Source organism: Phyllopteryx taeniolatus, chromosome 14 (genome assembly GCF_024500385.1).
Source record: "Phyllopteryx taeniolatus isolate TA_2022b chromosome 14, UOR_Ptae_1.2, whole genome shotgun sequence".
Lineage (NCBI taxonomy): Eukaryota > Metazoa > Chordata > Actinopteri > Syngnathiformes > Syngnathidae > Phyllopteryx > Phyllopteryx taeniolatus.
In genome coordinates, this window is record NC_084515.1 from 16,576,288 (window position 1) to 16,594,373 (window position 18,086).

An 18,086-nucleotide genomic window follows, 5' to 3' on the forward strand; every position below is an offset into this window, starting at 1 on the left:
ATGACGGCCAGAGGAGTTGTCAACAGCAATGCAGTTACAAGATCAAATGACAGTTTGCCTCGCTTCTTCGATTCGTTTGTCTTCTACTGCTCTTTCCTCTTTGCATTTTCTGGCAGTCCGGATGCCCTGTGGCACCATGCTGCCATCAACAGGTCAGACCTGGTACAACGACTGGCATTCTCGTGTGAGGTGTGCTGCGTTCGTCACATCCTATAAGAACAATAAGAACGCGCATGCAGATTGTTTGGGGTGTGTGGCATTTGAAACAATTGGGATGTTAAAAATGGGCTCGTGTGCGGCCCGCTTACGGGGCTGTCGGTGGTATTTCTCTCGCAACAACACGAAGCGCGAGGCCAAGCTCGGCAGATAATTGTATATTTTGCCGGATTATGGACCAAATTGGAAAAGGGGGAAAAATATGACACAGCCCAAAAAAACAAAAAAAAAATCATCATCATCAAAAACAAAGAAAACGATCGTGTTCTGTTTTTGTGCAGAGCTTTCATAGAACAGAATCTAGGAAAGAAGGAATTCTTGGGAGCATGTAATGCTGTACCGCTTAGTAAGATCAATACAACTATTGCTTTAAGTGAGGCTTGCCTTTCAGAGAGTACAGAGCAACCCCTAAGACCCTCTCGCACGAAGGTCTCATTGGTCCCGTAAGTATACACGGATAAAACTGATCTCAAGATGAGCCGTGGCAGAGAGTGTTTATCCATTTCCACCGAAAGCCAGTGAGTGCCGGAAGGCCGGGCTTTCTCGTCGAGATCCCGGGCCTGACTCTGGATAAAGTAAACACACACACACCAATGCACTCATGGAAGGGCTCTCCCCGTCCTCCCCTCTGCCCGTCAGCTGGAGACCACACACCCAGACCACACAGCGTCTGAGAACAGGCCCAGTCAGTCTCACGCAACATGGCGGCGGAGCTGTCACTCGCCGTCTCTTCCGTCACCGCGGGTGCTGATCACGTGACGCGCCAAACAAAGTATGTCTGTGTCCACAAATTCTGGTTTTGGAGGGGAAACTGGATGAAATCTTTTGCTCATCCAAGAAATGAATTGCTGAAACTGCTGATGGTACGCAGATCCATTGTCTGAGAATTGATTTCGGAACTTTGAGGGTCCTTTTCACCCACGACCTCTGAACCCACCCGAACGAAGCGTAGCAGTCCCTGCTGGTCATTTACTGTACTGCAGCAGCCTGAGCAAGTTTGACAAAAGAATCCACTGTTCCCATCCTATATTTCAGAGAATTTCCCAGAGTTTGCCGTGGCAGTTTAGTGTAGGATTTTATACGGAACTTACTGAAAAGAGGTACTAGAAACCGTGCTAAAATATACTGCGCCAAGTATGAGTAAAAGCAAATACCTTAAAAATATACTTGAGTAAAATATAAAAATGTACCTTGCTGTACACTAGGATAATTCAGAAATTGGTGTTTTTTCTTTAGACTAAAGTCATTTCTCTTTTTTTGGTGTACTACTTGATTCTCATCAGATTCTGACTTTACTCTCAGTTTTTCCCCCCCCCCCCCCCCTCTTCCTTTTCAGTGCGGGACTATTACAATTTCACACTTGCAACAATAAAATACAAATATAATAATAATAATAATAATAATAGTAACTGCAATAACAGTTTCTGGGCACTTTTTTAAAATATATTTGTTCTAGTCAGTAATGGATTGCAGTTAAAATATAGCAAAGCAGAAAACATTCAGTATTTCTAACAAAATCAATTACAAATTTAAAAAATGACTTCAAACCCCAAAACGCCACACAAAGAACTACTCGAGTGCAGGAATATAAATACAAGTCGAGTCATTTGTCACTTTGCACCTCTGGTTTCAAAATGTATTCATAAAAGATCGGTTCGTGCAAATTCTGAAAATTGAAATGAACATTTTATGTATAAAAGCCGTCTACACAAACAGTCCTTCTTCCCATCAAGTGGCCCATTTGAATCTTCGCCTTCTGCGTGTGTACAAACTCATGTGGATATTTCTCAGCTTGTGAGAGGGTTCCTCTCCAAGCGCCTCGGCGAAGGACGCCCGCGTGACGAGCGGGGTCGGCGAGTGACAGAAAGTACATAACGCGCCAAATGAGGTCGGCGGCCCCCTAACCACAGGGTCGACAAGCAGGATCAAAGTGGGCGAAAGTGTCGTCAAATCGCGGGCAGGGGGCTCGGTAATACCCGACCCGGAAAACACGCTTAGGTCGCGGGCCTTGAGTCTGGTGTCGGGTTACCGCGGCAGCTATGTTAAAGTAAGCACAAGCATTCCAGTTGAACCCTTTCTTTTACACCTTAAATGGTGACGGCACAAAGTAAAAGACACTTACAAGGTTAGCACAATGTTTAGTTCCCCCCCTTTGCAGTGGATATCAAACACTCGAGGTATTCCTCCATCGCCATCCCGTCATTACCTGCGATCGAATTTAAAACAACCACGTCTTACCAAATATAACGGGATGCTTCAGTAGGATTGTGTACTACATTGGCAGGAAATCAAAGGCTACATACACACTAGGAAGGGCCGCACTTTGAACTTTGGACCACCGTTTCAAAATGATCTCTTGATGTTTCTGGTCAGCAAACGCTGATTTTGAATTGTGTTGAGTCAAATAACATAGCAGTTAACCGTTCATTAAGCAGACTGCCGCCTTGACACCTTGACACCTGACAATACAGTAGACTCAAATATGTATAACAAATTAGAATACACAAAAAACGTCACTGAAAACGCAGCTGGAAACGTGTTCTCCTTAACCACACGTCTTCGACCACAGAAAAAGGGCTGCAAATCTTTAAGCAATAAATGCTCCCAACTCCCAGCGCCTTCAACTTTTGAATCTGACGTTTGGGGTCATTTTGGATTGCCCCTGTAAATCCCGAACACAGGAAATAAGTCTCAGGTCTCAGATGTTTGTTTCCAAGAGGAAATCAATAGGATTGGAGTATTTCTTACTGAATCAACTTCAAAGCATTTCAATCAATATCAAATCGAAAACCAACCTAAAGAATGAAAATCCAATTGAATGGTAACCTAAAGAGTTGATGTGGGGACTACATTCATTTCAGCTCATATAAGAACACATTGTTCTTGCTGTACACACGTTTGTTCGAGCAGTCTTCACCGTATACGAGGCGATTGTCACTTCAGCCAATAGAGGCTGCTGCTGCTGCTGCTGTATGGACAGAACAGAAAAAAAGGGCCTTTTGCTTTGAAAGCGTCACTTCAACCATCGAGTTCGGAGGCGTTTTGATCATGGTAAGTATAATTGCGTATGCCTTGATCATTGTTGGTACTTAAGGAACCACAATAAAATCCCATCCATACTGGAGCAATGTCTTAATGCAAGTTTTATGAAGAGAAATCTAATTGTAGATGCACATCAAATATGAACTAAATGATCTATTTAGAAGCTTGTCGCAAACGTTTTTGCTGCACTCACACATTGGGGGCATTTGATCATTTCTGTGCAAAAGCCCAAATGTGCTGATGTTTGAGCTATTGTAAATGGAAGGTGATGCCACGCAAAGTAACAGCTGATACACACTACAAACAATGTGGCTTCCTGCACAGCGGAAAGGGGAAACGCGAGGCAAATGTGTGAGTGGAAGGAAGAAAAAAAGAAACAAAGTTTCTCAGTTTATCCCTAGGAAACAAATTGTCTAGTCCGTTTCTATTTATTCGAAAATGAATGAATTATTTATGCTTTGTAATAAAGGTCAGCATTTGTTGTACTGTGGCTTTGACAAATTCAGTGGAATGGTTTTATGGCAACGACTCATTGACGGGAACGACCATAAATGTCACGTACTTTCAATAGTCATGAAACAATGAGAAACAAACAAACAACTTTACTCTTCCTCATTTCTATTTCTATTTCCATTCAAAATCAAATCAATTGTACAATACGAAGAGCAGGATTCAGAGAGGAAGGACGCACACGCGCACACAACATGCAAATGAAGGCCACTTGTACACGTTTGAAGACATTGTGAGAGTGAGGCGGTTTCGAGTGAAAGGGAAGTCAACGCTGACTGTTGAAACTCTGCGCCAATGAAAACAAATACGTCATGAAACCTATGAATTGAACGGGACTTGCTGACATATTACTGATTAAAGAGAACTTGTTGGAATCTGGAACAAACGATCTGCTCGCTTCGAATGCAGTTGTGTAAGCGCGATAATGCAGAGGAAACCCGAAAGCTCCTCCCTGACTCAACCTGCACAGAAAACCACAGAGGTAGTTTTTCTTCTCATTTGTAAGGTCGCTAGTTTCGGGTTAAAGGGAAACAGCCGCAGCTTCCTTACAGGTTACAGGACACTATTTCCAAGCGACGCTCTTTTTTTAGTCGCTGAAAAATGAGCTGACCATAGAGTGACTTTAGTCTCGATTCAGTCAAGTGACATTTTTCAGTCAAATGTCCGACAGACGACACGAAATATGAGGTCATTTATTGTGACATTTTGCTTTTGCTTTTGGACGTTTGTTGCGCCCACCTTGTTCGACGTTAACCGGCGAGGGAATACAGTTTTGCTCATTTCCAAGGTTTGCCACGGACACGTGTCGTCTGTAAAAGTCAAGTCCAACTCAACAAGGGTAGTACACGAGCACAACGATGACACTGTGAGTGTATATGTACTAGTTCAGCTACGGGAAATATCAGCGATAAACTATTTGATATGAATCCTGTTTTTTTTGTTTTTTTTTTAATGACGTGGGAAAATCTTTTTGGGGAATGTTTTGATCTCCTGTGCCCGGACGAGCGGCGCCATAGCGCCGATGTAGCCTGACTTCTCACAGCTGACCTCACTTTGTTGTCCTTAACAAACTAGCCGAATCAGCGGCGCCCCCAAGCACTCCATTTGGGCTCGACTGCTTCAAGACACGACTCATCGATAATCAATTCAAACACGATCGGCCAACAGCCCGTTATTCGATGAATTGTTGATCATGCCCATCTATAAAAATCCCGCACATAATATGATCACATCAAGTGGCACAGTATTTGAAATGATAGTGAATTTATGAGGGCAAAAGTGTCAAGATGCTAAAAAGCATAATTAGTGGATGTGTACGTGTATCAAGCTCTGTTGACAAATACTTTCTCAACTATGGACTACTGTGTCACCTTCTGTCGGTACATTTTTATGACATACATATTTATTCACAGAATGCGTTATCCCTGTGTTCTTGTGAGGGGCCGTACTTCCTGTGCACCTGTGGTAGTATTTCCTGTCAGAATGCCCCCAGCCCGTAAAACCGCATCCTTCGCACACACAGTCAGAAATATTCGTAAAGCGCACGTAAAGAGACTCAGCAATGTATAGGCGTGCTGGGGGATCTGGTGTGTGTGTGGGGGGTGATTGAATAGGGGCCTCCCCACATTGTGTCATTGATAGATGTGATAAAGGTTGCGCTTGTGTGCGTCACTCCTAGATGTGTGAGGGTCTCTGGGACAGAAGGGCGTTTGGACCCGATGTGTTCTGTTCCCGGGTGTGTTGGTAAGTCTGCGAGTAGTGGCCATTGCTCTGCTGGTAATAGTTGAACAAGTTTCTGGCAAACACTGGCTCCACCTAAAAGGAAATGACGTGTGAAACATGTTGGTTACTGCTGACTTATTTCTACATGCAGATAAGCAGGGGCCTCGAAAGGGCTGCCGTACCGTTTCCCCGTCAGCGGCCATTTCAGTCCTTCAAGCGGCAAACTCAATTTATGAAAAAATAGGACGGAACAACTGAACCAATGTTTATTGTCCTATACGATGAGCATTTGTTTTCTTTGTCTGGAGAATTGCAAGGTCGGGACCAAATCAAATGTACATTCATCTAAATAGAAATGGTAAAGGTTTGAATTCAGACGACCAATACCTTGGCTCTGGGTAAATTCATATTTTGAGTTCAAAATAACAGTAGGATTGATATCGATGAGGAAACTCGGTACACGAAAAGATACTACTAATGGTCTTTTGTTGGTTTTGTTTTGTACGTTAGCTTTACAGCTATGGACAAGACGTTTTTGCTGAACGGTCAATTTGCCATTCAGCAAAAACTTCAGAATAATGAATAATTCTATTCTTTTCAAACCAGACCGTTGTCAGGAGCATAATGCAAATATTGCTAGAATATTTTCACAAACTGCTCATGTGATTTGGAAATACTTGTAAGCGTAGTCGTGCATGAGTACCTGAGCTGTGATCATCTTTCTTGGACGCTGTGGGTTGGGGTACTCGTCTCCAAAACAAAGAACCACCTGGTGTTTCGGCACACGTCGTCCATTGTGGGCAAAATCTTGAAGCTCTGAGGGAGCGGACACAATAGGTTAGCACATAACTCATTCTTAGGCAGCGGTGGGAGGGAAGCAAAATACGACTACATCGTTTACTGCACTTACGTAGATTTTTCGGGTCCTTGTACTTTACTTGAGCGTTAAGGTTTCTGACGACTTTTTACTTTGACTTATTACATTTGAACACAGGTAGCTGTACTTTATACTCCTTACTTTGTCGAAATAGGGTCGTTGCTTTCTTCAACTCACGCGGATGACGACACGACTTAAGAAAACGTAAATAGAAAGTGCTTAGGTCAACTGCGGTTGAGGTCTTAATGAGGTAAGCTATTCGCATCTATGACCTGATTCGAGAATTATTGGGCCAGCCTGAAACCTTCTTGGCATTGAAAAATGATGTGTAATCTGAAAATGGTGAGGTGTATTTTTATGTATCATTAGCTAATTTGGCATTTATTCTTGGTCAGTTCACAACGTTAGCAAAACTATGGGACGACACTTTGATAGCATAAAAGCCTGACATAGCCTAGCTTGACCACTTGCTAGCTCTTGGTTATAAAAATGAATGTTGAATCTTTACTTCAACATTTGGTCTTCTTTCTTTCTTTTTTTTTTTTTTTACAAAAGTATGTGTACTTCTTAAATAAAGAGTGTACATATTTTTGACACCTCTACTAATAGGAACATTAGAAATCCAATTACACACAGTTCAAAATGTCACAGGGGGGAAAAAAAACCAACTACATATTCCCCTCGTGACATGTTCTTTGTCAGACAATTAATCTGAAAGCATCTCGTGAGTTTCGTGAAAATATGTTGGCATGAAAGTGTACAGAAAAACCCCCCCACATTAGCCGTGTTAGCGCGGGTGGCCCCGTGATAAAGATGCGAGTGCCATCATCACTAACGGGGGCTTACCCACCTAAAGAGCACCTGAAGTAGGCCTTCTGCATCTTCTGCATCAGCAGGAATCTTTGCACTGCCAGCAAATAGCTGAAGGGACCATTAAACTAGCAGTTACTCTAGCCATAGGATAAGAAAAAGAAAAACTAAGCTGCCTTTACAAAAAGCTTCTGTTTTACTTTGTTTTTAGCACCTGTGTCCTAAGCCTTCGACAAAAAAGCGACTGCTCAAAATGACTTCTATTACTTAGCGCATGGCCGCCGTTTAGCACGTGGCAAGTAAGCTAGTATTCGCTTTTTTTGTTGACAAAGAGAGATTCATTTCTCAACTCTGTAGCATTGTGCTGCCACCTGGATAGTATTGGATACCACTTGCCAGGGATTTGGGGGACATTTAATTGAATTCATTATACTCGCTAATATCACTCAAGGGAAACGTCAAACTCACACCATTCTAAACTAATATTTTGGAAACGTTTTAGGATGTCATCAATGTTTTTTCTTCTCACCAAAATGTGTCATCTTTGAAAAAAATAAGATAGGAGAACCTTTATTAGTCCCACAAAGGGGACATTTACCTGCCACTGAAAAACTTGAAACCTTATAAAGAATTCCCAATTTCCTACCCACAGATGTTATATTAAGAATAAGTGACCCTAAATCAGCATTTGTTGTACCTGTGTCTATAAGACACATTGTGAACAAATTGATAATATGACCTTAAGACCTTTACATATTGCATTGCATCATAGTCAGTTTCTAGATTTTCAAAAGCATCTTTGCACTCACCATTCAGAAATTGCTGGGTATCAAAGAGTTTACACGGCATATCTTTCTCCAGTTTATTGGGTTTATCCACATAGGGAGCAAGGGGTCCCTCCCAGAACACGCGGCCTCGGCAAAGGCGCCGGGCGTAAAGGCCGTCGGGCGTCATCCACAGCATCACTCCCCGCTCCAGGATATCAGGAAGCCTCTCGGCGCCCTGCCTTTGAGACTCGGGGAACGGCAACGGAAAGAGAACGATATCCGCCCCGCTGTGAATCTCCGGGGGGCACGGGGAAGTGGATGGCGGCGAGGGGGAGGAGGAGGAATGAGGGGTGATGCGACAACCTTCGGGGCTGCTGGTGGTCACCTCCTTCACCAAAGACTCTCTGTAGAATAGGGACACATGCAGGCTGAAATCTGGAGGGAAGAGACATAGTGACATATAGCTTGTATGAGTCCATGTCATTTGATGCCCCGATGTCGAATTTGCCAACCTGTTATCATACTGCTGTCGTCCGTCGTATACAAAGGTTGTTGGGCCTCCGACATGCAGGGGTGGAAGGGGAACGGAAAGCCTGCGGAGATTGAGACACGAGGGCTATCCAATTGATACGTCACAGGCACGCTTGTGTACAAATGGAATGCATTTTTGTACCGTTTTCTGACTGCGGCTCAGGCCAAGCTCGGCCGATCGCCGACGAGAATTGAGAATATGGGAACTCTGCGTGCGATCCGCAGTGACGTACAGGAGCGACGGGGTGTTGTTCGGGACGTTTGCAATCTCTCCAGTCTCTTATCTCCTGCGAACCCATGTGCGTTTGTACGTTCAGACCGAGAATACAATCCGCACAGGTTGATCGGAGCTTGAAGGCGCTTACCTGGCTGAGCAGTGTTGAATAGGGAGGAATCATATCAAAGGAACGGGATGCACCTTCTGTACTGGCGCTCATCTTCGTTCCTGTTAGATTTGACGACTAGTGAGCCAATCATGCAAAAAGATCTTTGACAATTAGGCACAAAATATGCGGGCACTTGAACTGAAAGAAAAGCAACAGTTTTTTCTTTTCTACCACAATAACAATGGGCAATTGCCTGGCTCCAGTTGATAGGTTGATCTGGTACTGGGTTTGGTCAAATATGGCACCTTTAAGTAAATGCGAAAGAGCACTGCAGCTCCTTACTACGCACCTTGGATTTTCACCAAGATGTTTTGAATACGGGAAGGCCCGTGAGTGAAGCAAAGAGTGATTGGTTTGCCCTCAGAATAATCACAACAAAAAGAAACAAAAGGAATTTACAGGGGAACTTTGCAGGCCCGAAATATATTTCCATCCATCCATTTTCCGTACCGCTTGTCCTCACTGGGGTCGCGGGGCGTGCTGGAGCCTATCTCAGCTGACAATGGGCGAGAGGCCACCCGGTACACCCGGAACCGCTCGCCAGCCAATCGCAGGACACACAGAAACAAACAACCATTCGCGCTGACGTTCACACCTACGGACAATTTCGAGTCTTCAATCAACCTAACCCTGCGTGTTTTTGGGGTGCGGGAGGAAACCGGAGAACCCGGAGAAAACCCACGCAGGCACACAGGCCAGGCCGGATTTGAACCCGCAACCTCAAAACTGTGATGTGGATGTGCTAAGCAGTCGGCCGCTGCGCCACCCTCGATATATTGAATTTTGGAATGAGTACTTATGTCTAGTAAAGCCAGCATTCATATCGCAGTTCTTGTTTTGTGCCTAAACGCAGAGTTACGCTCGACTGGAGGCGGCACTCTGCACTCTGGTAACTGAAGCCCTCTAAAAAAAGCACAAGGTCCTTTTTGGTACAGGCTCCGACTTCCTTCGTGCTTCCTGTCGATTGCAGAGTCGACTGTCAGCCTACATGTTACCTCTTTTGGCCGCTTCTGGAATGATCCTGTAGACTTTGTAAGGTTCCAAGATGTCCAGCTGGGTTCTGTGTGTCAGCTCATCAAAGTCGTTACTTTTGTTGAGGGCGCAGCGAAGCCTGGTTTTCCACGTGGTGTGGTCTGGCTTGTCCACGCCTTCTTTATATTTCCCCTTGAACAAAGCCCACGCCTGGAACAATCACAGAATGAGACAAATTTCATGTTCTTTCATATCAACACTTTGGGCAGGGAACAGTGACGTTTGCTTCCAACAAGATGGAAGTCCGAGGCGTGACCTTGAAGAGCGCAGCATCCTCCTCTCGGTTATAGTCCTGCTTGCCCGCGTGCTTCCACGGAATCCTGAAGATGGTTTTCTCGTGGTTTTCCCAAACCAGGCCGGGGTATTTCTTGCTATTAATCTGATCGATCAGCCACTGCCTCAGTTTGCCGTTGCAGCAGCCCGCTGCCGGGCCGTTGTGCTCCTCCAGATTCATCTCTGTGGGAGGGAATTGAAACAGAAAATCAGGTTGCGGTATTACGTCCATCTAAGAAGCTAGCTCGTATTTGAAACATTGGGTGTAGATTTAGAGGGGGGGTTTTGTACAGTTTGGTGTCAGAATGTCCTTATACTGTACATGAATATTCATAAGAGTATCTGTTCAGGTGATCCGAATTGGGTTTGTATGTCCTTGGTGGAGGTTTTTAAACTGTTAAGAGCAAAACTCATATTAGAAACGCAGTTTTTCCCCAAACATGTTTTTTTTTTTGTTGCACATGTATGTTGTGCCATTATTACTGTATTTATCATTGTAGCTTGGTCACTTTGTACACTTCCCTTGCTGATTGGTTTTACTGCACAAATGCCACAACTTATATCGCTTATTGACCCGGTGCACATATATGAACTTAATTTACCTATTTTTATGTTTTCTTTTTTCACTTAAGTCCTCAAGTCACACCAACCACGAGCCACAAATGATTATTTTTTTGTTATACTTGGATAATAAAGATTTTTCTGGTTCTAAATTTCTGTACAAGATTCAAATGAACCAGACTAAAAGTGTCACTTTGGAAGACGCCATAATGGTAGCTATACACAATGCAGATGTATATTTCATCTAACATAACCACAAGTTATTTAGCACCAATCAGGCAATTGGAGCCCTATGTATGATGATAAATAATATAATTAAATAGCAATATTTGAAGTAAAAAAAAACGGCGATTGAAGTACATTTGTCCTCATGGCATAATATGACATACATGGGATACAAAGGGAGAATAGAAACGCATGAGCAGTGGCTTACCTTTGAGCAGACAAGTTGCCTCACTCTGCATGGACTCTCTCCTCTTGTGGCGGAATCTTAAATCTTATCATATGTCGATTGGCTGCAGGAAGCAGGGAGGAGCCTGACGTGCGAAGAACTTTGCAAAAGAGATGCTCGGCAGTCAGGTGCCTGCTGCTGCGTCCCTCCGCTGGAACACTGACTGCACGGACACCAATCATGTCGCTGGCAAATACAACTACCGCGCCGTGTGTGTTTCATTTTGAGGATCTGTGTTGTCTCTTTTGAGACATTTTAAAGGCAGCTTTTCTCAAGAACAAGTGCACATAGAGTGTGACAAAGGAAGACTGTCTTGACGTTTTTGTTGTGGCCACACATGACCTCTCAGGCGCATCAGTAAACAGGAAGAGCGTCTACAACTTCAGCACACATGCCGCAGTCTTATTGCCCCTAACACTTGAATTCACTCTTTTTATTATTTCCAAATTTGAAGTCAGATTGACATGACACTGGAAAACAAAACAAAAAACAGCGCACACTATGTATAAGTTAGGACAACAATCAATCAATCAATGATAAAAACAAGTCCTTGGTTTTTGTGTGAGCAATCCAGCTTTTCACACTTGTGCAGTGGTTCCACAGTAGCAAGATGGTGGCCGGGGTCGCCAAAGAGCTCAGAGGGCTTCCCGTGGGGTCCATTCCGGGTTTTCCACTTGCTTGCCTTTGACTTTAGAAGATCTAGCGAGCAGCTCTTGAATGTCTGCTTCATCGTTGAACGTTTTGTCCTTATATTCCCTCTGGAGCCACTTCCTGAACTGTAAGAAGTGGAAACATTTTTTATTTGTATTTTTTTTTTTTTAGTATAGCAAAAAAAAAAAAGAACCTTACAGCTCAAACACAATTAAAATCCCGTTATTTTCCCAATAGGAAATAATTGAAATTGAAATCATCCATTGCAGTGTCAAACTATCACTATCATAACCATTTACAGTATTTTTTAAAATCATTATTATTATTATTTTTAAATTATATTATTTCATATTCATGAACATTCAAGTGTAGAAAAAATAAGTTAAATGCTGCAATATGACTGCCAAAACATGAAAAACAAAATCAAAGTGAAATTCTTCACACCTGCAAATAGACAAAACAACTGGAGGTAGGCATTACATCATAACTGGGCACATGGACCTGCAGTATAAATCCAGCCTAAAATGGCAAAGTAACTGACTTCATCGACATGAGTCGTCTGGAACTCCTGGAGTTGGCGCTGGAAGCCCAAGTTCGGGCCAGCGCTGGGCCGGACCACCCTCACGGCAGCCAGAGCCTCCTTCCAGCCAAGTCCTGTCACTGTCATAATGTAGGCGACCACCAGGGTGACGCTGCGGGACACGCCTGCCAGACTGTACCGGAAAGGGGGTTGAGCATGCGTGATCGACTTCTCTCCAGTTTTTCCACATACACGACTAAAAAAAACACCCAATGGGAAGAAACATCTTTTATGTAAATACAATGAGTAGTCCTGTTGGTTCTATTTATTTACTATACTCCTTTACGGAAGATTAGCTGGAGACACTTCATCTTATTTTCCAGGGAGCCAAAGGACAAAACAGGACATTTCATTAGGTAGGCCTACACAGACTAATGTGATCAGTACCTATTAGTACGTACTCACTTACCAGTACTAATGAAGAGTGCATTTATATCTGGAGGAAATACTTGGCTCTAGTTGTAGCGGCATGTACAAGCAAATTGTCAGTCTACGGTTGCGACACAATTACCGTAATTTCTCGTGTATAATGCGCACCCATGTTTAATACGCACCCCCAAAGTTGACCTCAAAATTCTGGAAAACCCTTCTACCCATGTATAATGCATTTTTACAATGCACGATTGTGCTTCTACCTACCTATATGATCAAAACGAAGTATTTTCTGTATTTTGTTCGTTTTTTTTCAAAGAATTATTCTGAAGCATGTTATTTGAACATAATCCTTTTTTTTTTTATTTACTTGCTCTTATATTGAAATTCACAGCCCTACTTTTATTATTACTTTTATAGTAAATGAGAAAACACAGTTGTGCTCATATGTTTGATTACCCAGGCAGAATTTGTAGGATGGGTACAATTCTTGAAAGAAAACATGAAGGACCAGGCAAAACACCTTTAATTTTATTTTAATGGAATTCAAATTAAACGCTCAAGCATTTCAGAAAAGCATTATCATTCAACAAAACATAACCATAAAGAAATTAATGATGGTTATTGTTCAGTCATACAAAAAAAACAAAAACAATATTTCACAAATTCTGCCAGGGTATGTAAACTTATGAGAACAACTGTACATACAGTCATACGTACGTACCCCGGTCATATTGGAATGAAAGTGTAGGCTGCATGTTTTTTATAACCACTAGGTGGCGGTGGCATTTTGCAATGAAAATGTACAGCTTTTTCATAACCACTAGATGGCGGCATATATTTATAAAATGTGAAAGTTCCCCCCCCCCCCCTTATGTATAATGCGCACGATTGACTTTTGACAATTTTTGGGGGGGGGGGGGGGGGGGGGGGTGCGCATTATACACGAGAAATGACGGTACTCATGTATGACATCACTGTTTCTGTCTCACCAGTGAACCAAGCAGCCTTCTCCTTTCAGTCGCGACTCGTGCATGAACATGATGCTCTGTTTAAAGTGTTGAGTCCTGTGGAGGGCAAAGAAAAAGAACAGAAAAACAAACTGTCACTCCATGCTTCTCTATTGCCTTTTTTGGACAACTTTGGACGTGGACGTGTTGTTTTGCACTTGATACAACCCGGAAGGCTGGAGACACTTCAAATTCAGGCTGTGTTCAAATTAGCGTCCGATTTCGCATTTCACATTTCAAACACGGCTCGGAGGCAAATAGCGCAGTAAAAGGTTACAAGAGTATTTGCGTCAGTTCTCAGTGTGTGTGTGTGTACTGTAAATGCGTGACATCATGCACGTGTATGTGAAGTTAGTGCATATAAAAAGCTCCACAACAGAGAGCCCTCCTTCCGGCTTTTATTTTGGAATGTCTGATATACAAATCGTTGGGTCTCTGAGCCTGCAGTGCCTGCCCACCCAACAAGTGTGAAACAACCAAGAAAATATTTGGTTTTCTGCCTAATCCTGAAAAGGCATGTGAGGAAGCCCACAGTTATGTAAGAAGGGGGATCATTTACATAATATACCGCCCCACAACACCCACAAAAATAAATACGCTTCAGAGGTTCTATATTGCAACCCTGGTTTTATATAACATAGGAATTGGAAGCATAGTGTTGGTGCTTTACGATCCCCTCTATATCTTGAGGCATCTACACGCAATTCCACAGCCTTTTGGGGAATCTCAACTCTTCGCACATTTGGCGACAGGGCTCGGTTGGCCCTATCGCTCGCAAATAGCGAAGGTTCACTGCGTTGAGTCCGTACGCCAGGTGCACAATGCAGTGTATGAACTGCCGCCTCCAACAATTACAATTTACGGACGCTCCCTTTTTCTCAACAGTCTTCGCTCTGCTCGTGCAAAAAGAAGGCCCTGTCGTCGTGACGGTTCTCGCCATTAGCCCAGCAGAACGTAGGGCAGAAAAAAAGTCCCACAAGGCAAGCAGTGGAGTTTGTTGAGTGGACTATTATTCTTGATCCTTGAGGTATTTTGACAAACGCATGTCACTGAGAGTAAGACAACCGTTTTCAATTGTGAGGAAGAAAATGCAAAACACACCTCCTTTAGCGCCAAAGAAACACCTTTGTTAATGCCTCCGCACGCATTTAAAGGCTGAATGTGACGACAGTAGCTAGTGAGCTTGCGGAGGCGTATCATTTCCACGTTTAGCTTGAAGAAACACAACCTGCCGCCCACACCGCGCAAACACAAAGCTGTCTTTCTTTCTCTCGTTGTCTTTTAGTGTTGTGCACTGTTGGTGTGTGGAACTTACAGGTTTTGCGTAGGCAGGTCGGCCGCTGAAATGCAAAGATAGGTCATCTCCTGGAGGACAGAGCGTACTAGCTGTTTTAATTAGCACAGCAACAATTAGCATCCGGTGAAAAATGCGAACGATCCGCAACGTCTGCAGCGGCAGGAGCCGGCTAGATATGCGCACAGCAAAGAAAGCAACAATTTGTCGGCATTCTGTATGCCACTCTGCAGCGGTCCAGCGCTGCACCAATAGAAGTACTAATGGCCAATGCGACTTCCCGAACAACCTGACAAGACTAGTATGTGCACTCCTGTCTAAAGGGTCGGATAACTCGAGTTGCTAGAACTAGAACGTTCAGTTTAATGGTGTTACCGGGTCCTCGGAACATTTATGTAGCAGCAGCAGCACACGTAACTGCATATGTCGTAATTAACAAAGCACACAATGTCACATGTGAACACTAGTATCCCAGAACTAAGAACTGTTGGTTCTGTGTTTGAACTGGGCTAACTAATGTCAAAATGTAGTTTCAGGACCGAAAGAAGACAATGATCAACGGGTAGTACTGTGGAAAAGTTCCGTTCAGGTGTGGAGGAATTAAGATGTGATACACCTTTGTCTGTAAGATGTCTAGCAGGGGTTATTATCGGAGTGTATACATATATATTCATTCCTTCGTTCACCTTCCGTTCCGCTTCTCCTCACTAGGGTCGCGGGCGTGCTGGAGCCTATCCCAGCTATATAGACACATACAGCACAATCACAGTCTCGGATGTGCTCGATGTGTAATTAGCGAGCCTGATTTTGAAGAACACCAAAAGCTTTTCGAGCTCCCGCTTGACGACCGTTTGTGAAAGACATCCGACCCACTCGGACGTCAAAGCGTTGTTGCTGGCGAAGTACCTTTTCTTAAGGGATGCACACAGGAATGGTTATGTATTTTTGCCTTTTTCTTCCTCTCCTTTTTCAAAGGAGAGTTCAGGATTACAAAACTTTATCCCCGTGAAACATTCAGATTTCAGCGTAACGTTACTCAGGCATGCAGCATTTATTTTCACACTCTATCTGTTTGTAACAATTCGCATACCTGGCGCAAGAGGACTCAAGAGGAAATTCAAAACAGAACGGGCAAGAGACGTTTCAGCGAGCAAGAACATTGAAAACCCCAGAAGAATCCACATTAGCATATCCAAAACAGAGAGGAAACATGTAACTGTAGCTGTATATAGTCAAATTGACGACGAAATATTTCAATCGCCAAAAAGCTCATAAAAAATGTCTTTTTTCTCGTCTCTCCCGCTTGGTGATCAACGTCCATATCAAGTACAGTGTAACAGATCAAATATGTTTGAAAGAAGCTTTTTTTCGGTAGGATTTCTTGGATGTGTCTTTTGCGATTTGTTTTGAAATGCTTTTGAAATCACGTGAAGCACGTTGCGTCATCAAATGCGCAATATAAATACATTTGTCTTCCCTTGCCTTGTAAATGTGAAAACATTTTGTTTTTTCACAGACATGTTTCAAAATAGTAGTAATTAGGCTCTGAAGTTGCAACATACATGCAAACCTGCTACTAATACCGTTTAGCCATCGAGGGGAAGAGAAAAAAAAAAGTGAGCTACATGACTCAGCAGAAACGACATTCTCGACCGAATTGCCTGAGGATGAGGTAAGGTAAGCCACTTTCACGTTTTCATTTCATCATACGATGGTTTATCTATTTTTATAGAAACATTACAAAAAGGTCTGTTTTTTTTGTTGTTGTTATTTTTAATGTTGGTGCCTAAATTGTTCTCCAATTGTGGAATTATCCTTGTACCGTTTGGGGTAGACATTGGTAACATGTCATGTTTTTGAGAGTGCAGGGTCTTCTTATGACCCCAATAAATTGTAAAGTTCCAAAATACACCCTACGGGTGGTGAAAAGCAGCAAAGTGACATTACCTGAAGGATGGGCGCCGCGTTGTCATGGATGGAGAGGATGTGGGTGATGTTGTTCCTGGCTAACTGCTCTCGGTCTCGTGCGTCTAGTATGAACAAAATCATCACAATATAACATACGCACGAGATCATAGAATTTATAGCAAGTCATACCTCTGAAATTTCCCAAATACAAGTCAGGCAGGACCTATAGGGGGAAAGAGGCACGAGAGGAAACCATGGTGAAAGGCAACATCACAACAGCTGCCTAATGGCTGATAACCTAACTATAGACAATGACGCCATCAGCGAATAATGACATCGGGTGACCATTTATAAAAACACGTCGAATGTTTCGTTTCGTTTCGTTTCGAATGTGTCTCTGTGCCCCCCAAAAAGTGCTCATTAGGAGGCGTTGCTCTTACGTCATGAACGTCCTGTCAACTCGTCGCCTCAAGTGCGAGGAGCACTCACCTTATTGACGCCATTTCCCATGTTCAAAGAAGGCGGACAAAGACAAACGCGGGTCCCACAGCGTTTCCCACTTACGGGCAACTATTATTGACGCTTGACGGCTTCCCCAGAAAGCAGCAACTTTGGTCACATATTCGCCAGTGAGACAGAGAGAGAGAGCGAGCGAGAGAGCGAGCGAGAGAGCGAGTGTGTGTGTGCGTGTGCGTGTGTGTGTGTCTGAACCAGGCGGGCCAAGGCAGCTTCACTGCTCCTCGCGGTGCATCATGGCACTTGTAGTTCGGACTCTTGTAGATAGAGTCGGCTTGGGCTCTGGTACCAGTCACCTCGAGAGGGGTCGGACTCTCTTCCACTCTGGAGTTGCCCACGGTGAGCGGCGCAGAGCGGGTGTGGGTATACTAATTGGCCCCCGGCTCGGCGCCTCTACATTGGGGTTCAACTCGGTCATCTGGGAGGATCTCAGAGGAGAGTCTCTGCTCCTCCGCATCGAGAGGAGCCAGATGAGGTGGCTGGGGCATCTGATTCGGACGCCTCCCTGCTGAGGTGTTCCGGGCAGGTCCCACCGGAAGGAGACCCCTGGGACGACCCAGGGCGCGCCGGAGAGACT

At 43.7% G+C, this 18,086-nt stretch overlaps 2 protein-coding genes across 5 annotated transcripts; both read right to left on the minus strand.

The window, feature by feature from the left end:
- Positions 1-3,845: 3,845 nt before the first annotated feature.
- irf4a (interferon regulatory factor 4a) lies at positions 3,846-11,440 on the minus strand. Its single transcript, XM_061798684.1, is given in 10 exon segments — positions 3,846-5,583; positions 6,194-6,306; positions 7,987-8,379; positions 8,457-8,537; positions 8,618-8,762; positions 8,841-8,920; positions 9,857-10,043; positions 10,150-10,349; positions 11,161-11,212; positions 11,214-11,440. Coding segments are annotated over 10 exon segments (1,539 nt in total). The 5' UTR covers positions 11,361-11,440; the 3' UTR covers positions 3,846-5,442.
- Positions 11,441-11,596: 156 nt separating this feature from the next.
- dusp22b (dual specificity phosphatase 22b) lies at positions 11,597-17,981 on the minus strand. Of its 4 annotated transcripts, none has more exons than XM_061798694.1 (7): positions 17,483-17,981; positions 17,183-17,216; positions 17,033-17,115; positions 15,107-15,156; positions 13,774-13,848; positions 12,371-12,542; positions 11,597-11,954 (listed from the first exon to the last, which is right to left on the minus strand). In XM_061798694.1, the coding sequence occupies exons 1-7, from the start codon at positions 17,501-17,503 to the stop codon at positions 11,814-11,816; spliced, it is 576 nt and encodes a 191-aa protein (XP_061654678.1). In that variant the 5' UTR covers positions 17,504-17,981; the 3' UTR covers positions 11,597-11,813. The 4 variants fall into 4 exon arrangements, with proteins under 4 accessions (XP_061654678.1, XP_061654677.1, XP_061654680.1 ...); XM_061798693.1 differs by having other exon boundaries at positions 12,371-12,605; XM_061798696.1 differs by lacking the exon at positions 15,107-15,156 and having other exon boundaries at positions 12,371-12,605.
- Between the last annotated feature and the right edge of the window lie 105 nt (positions 17,982-18,086).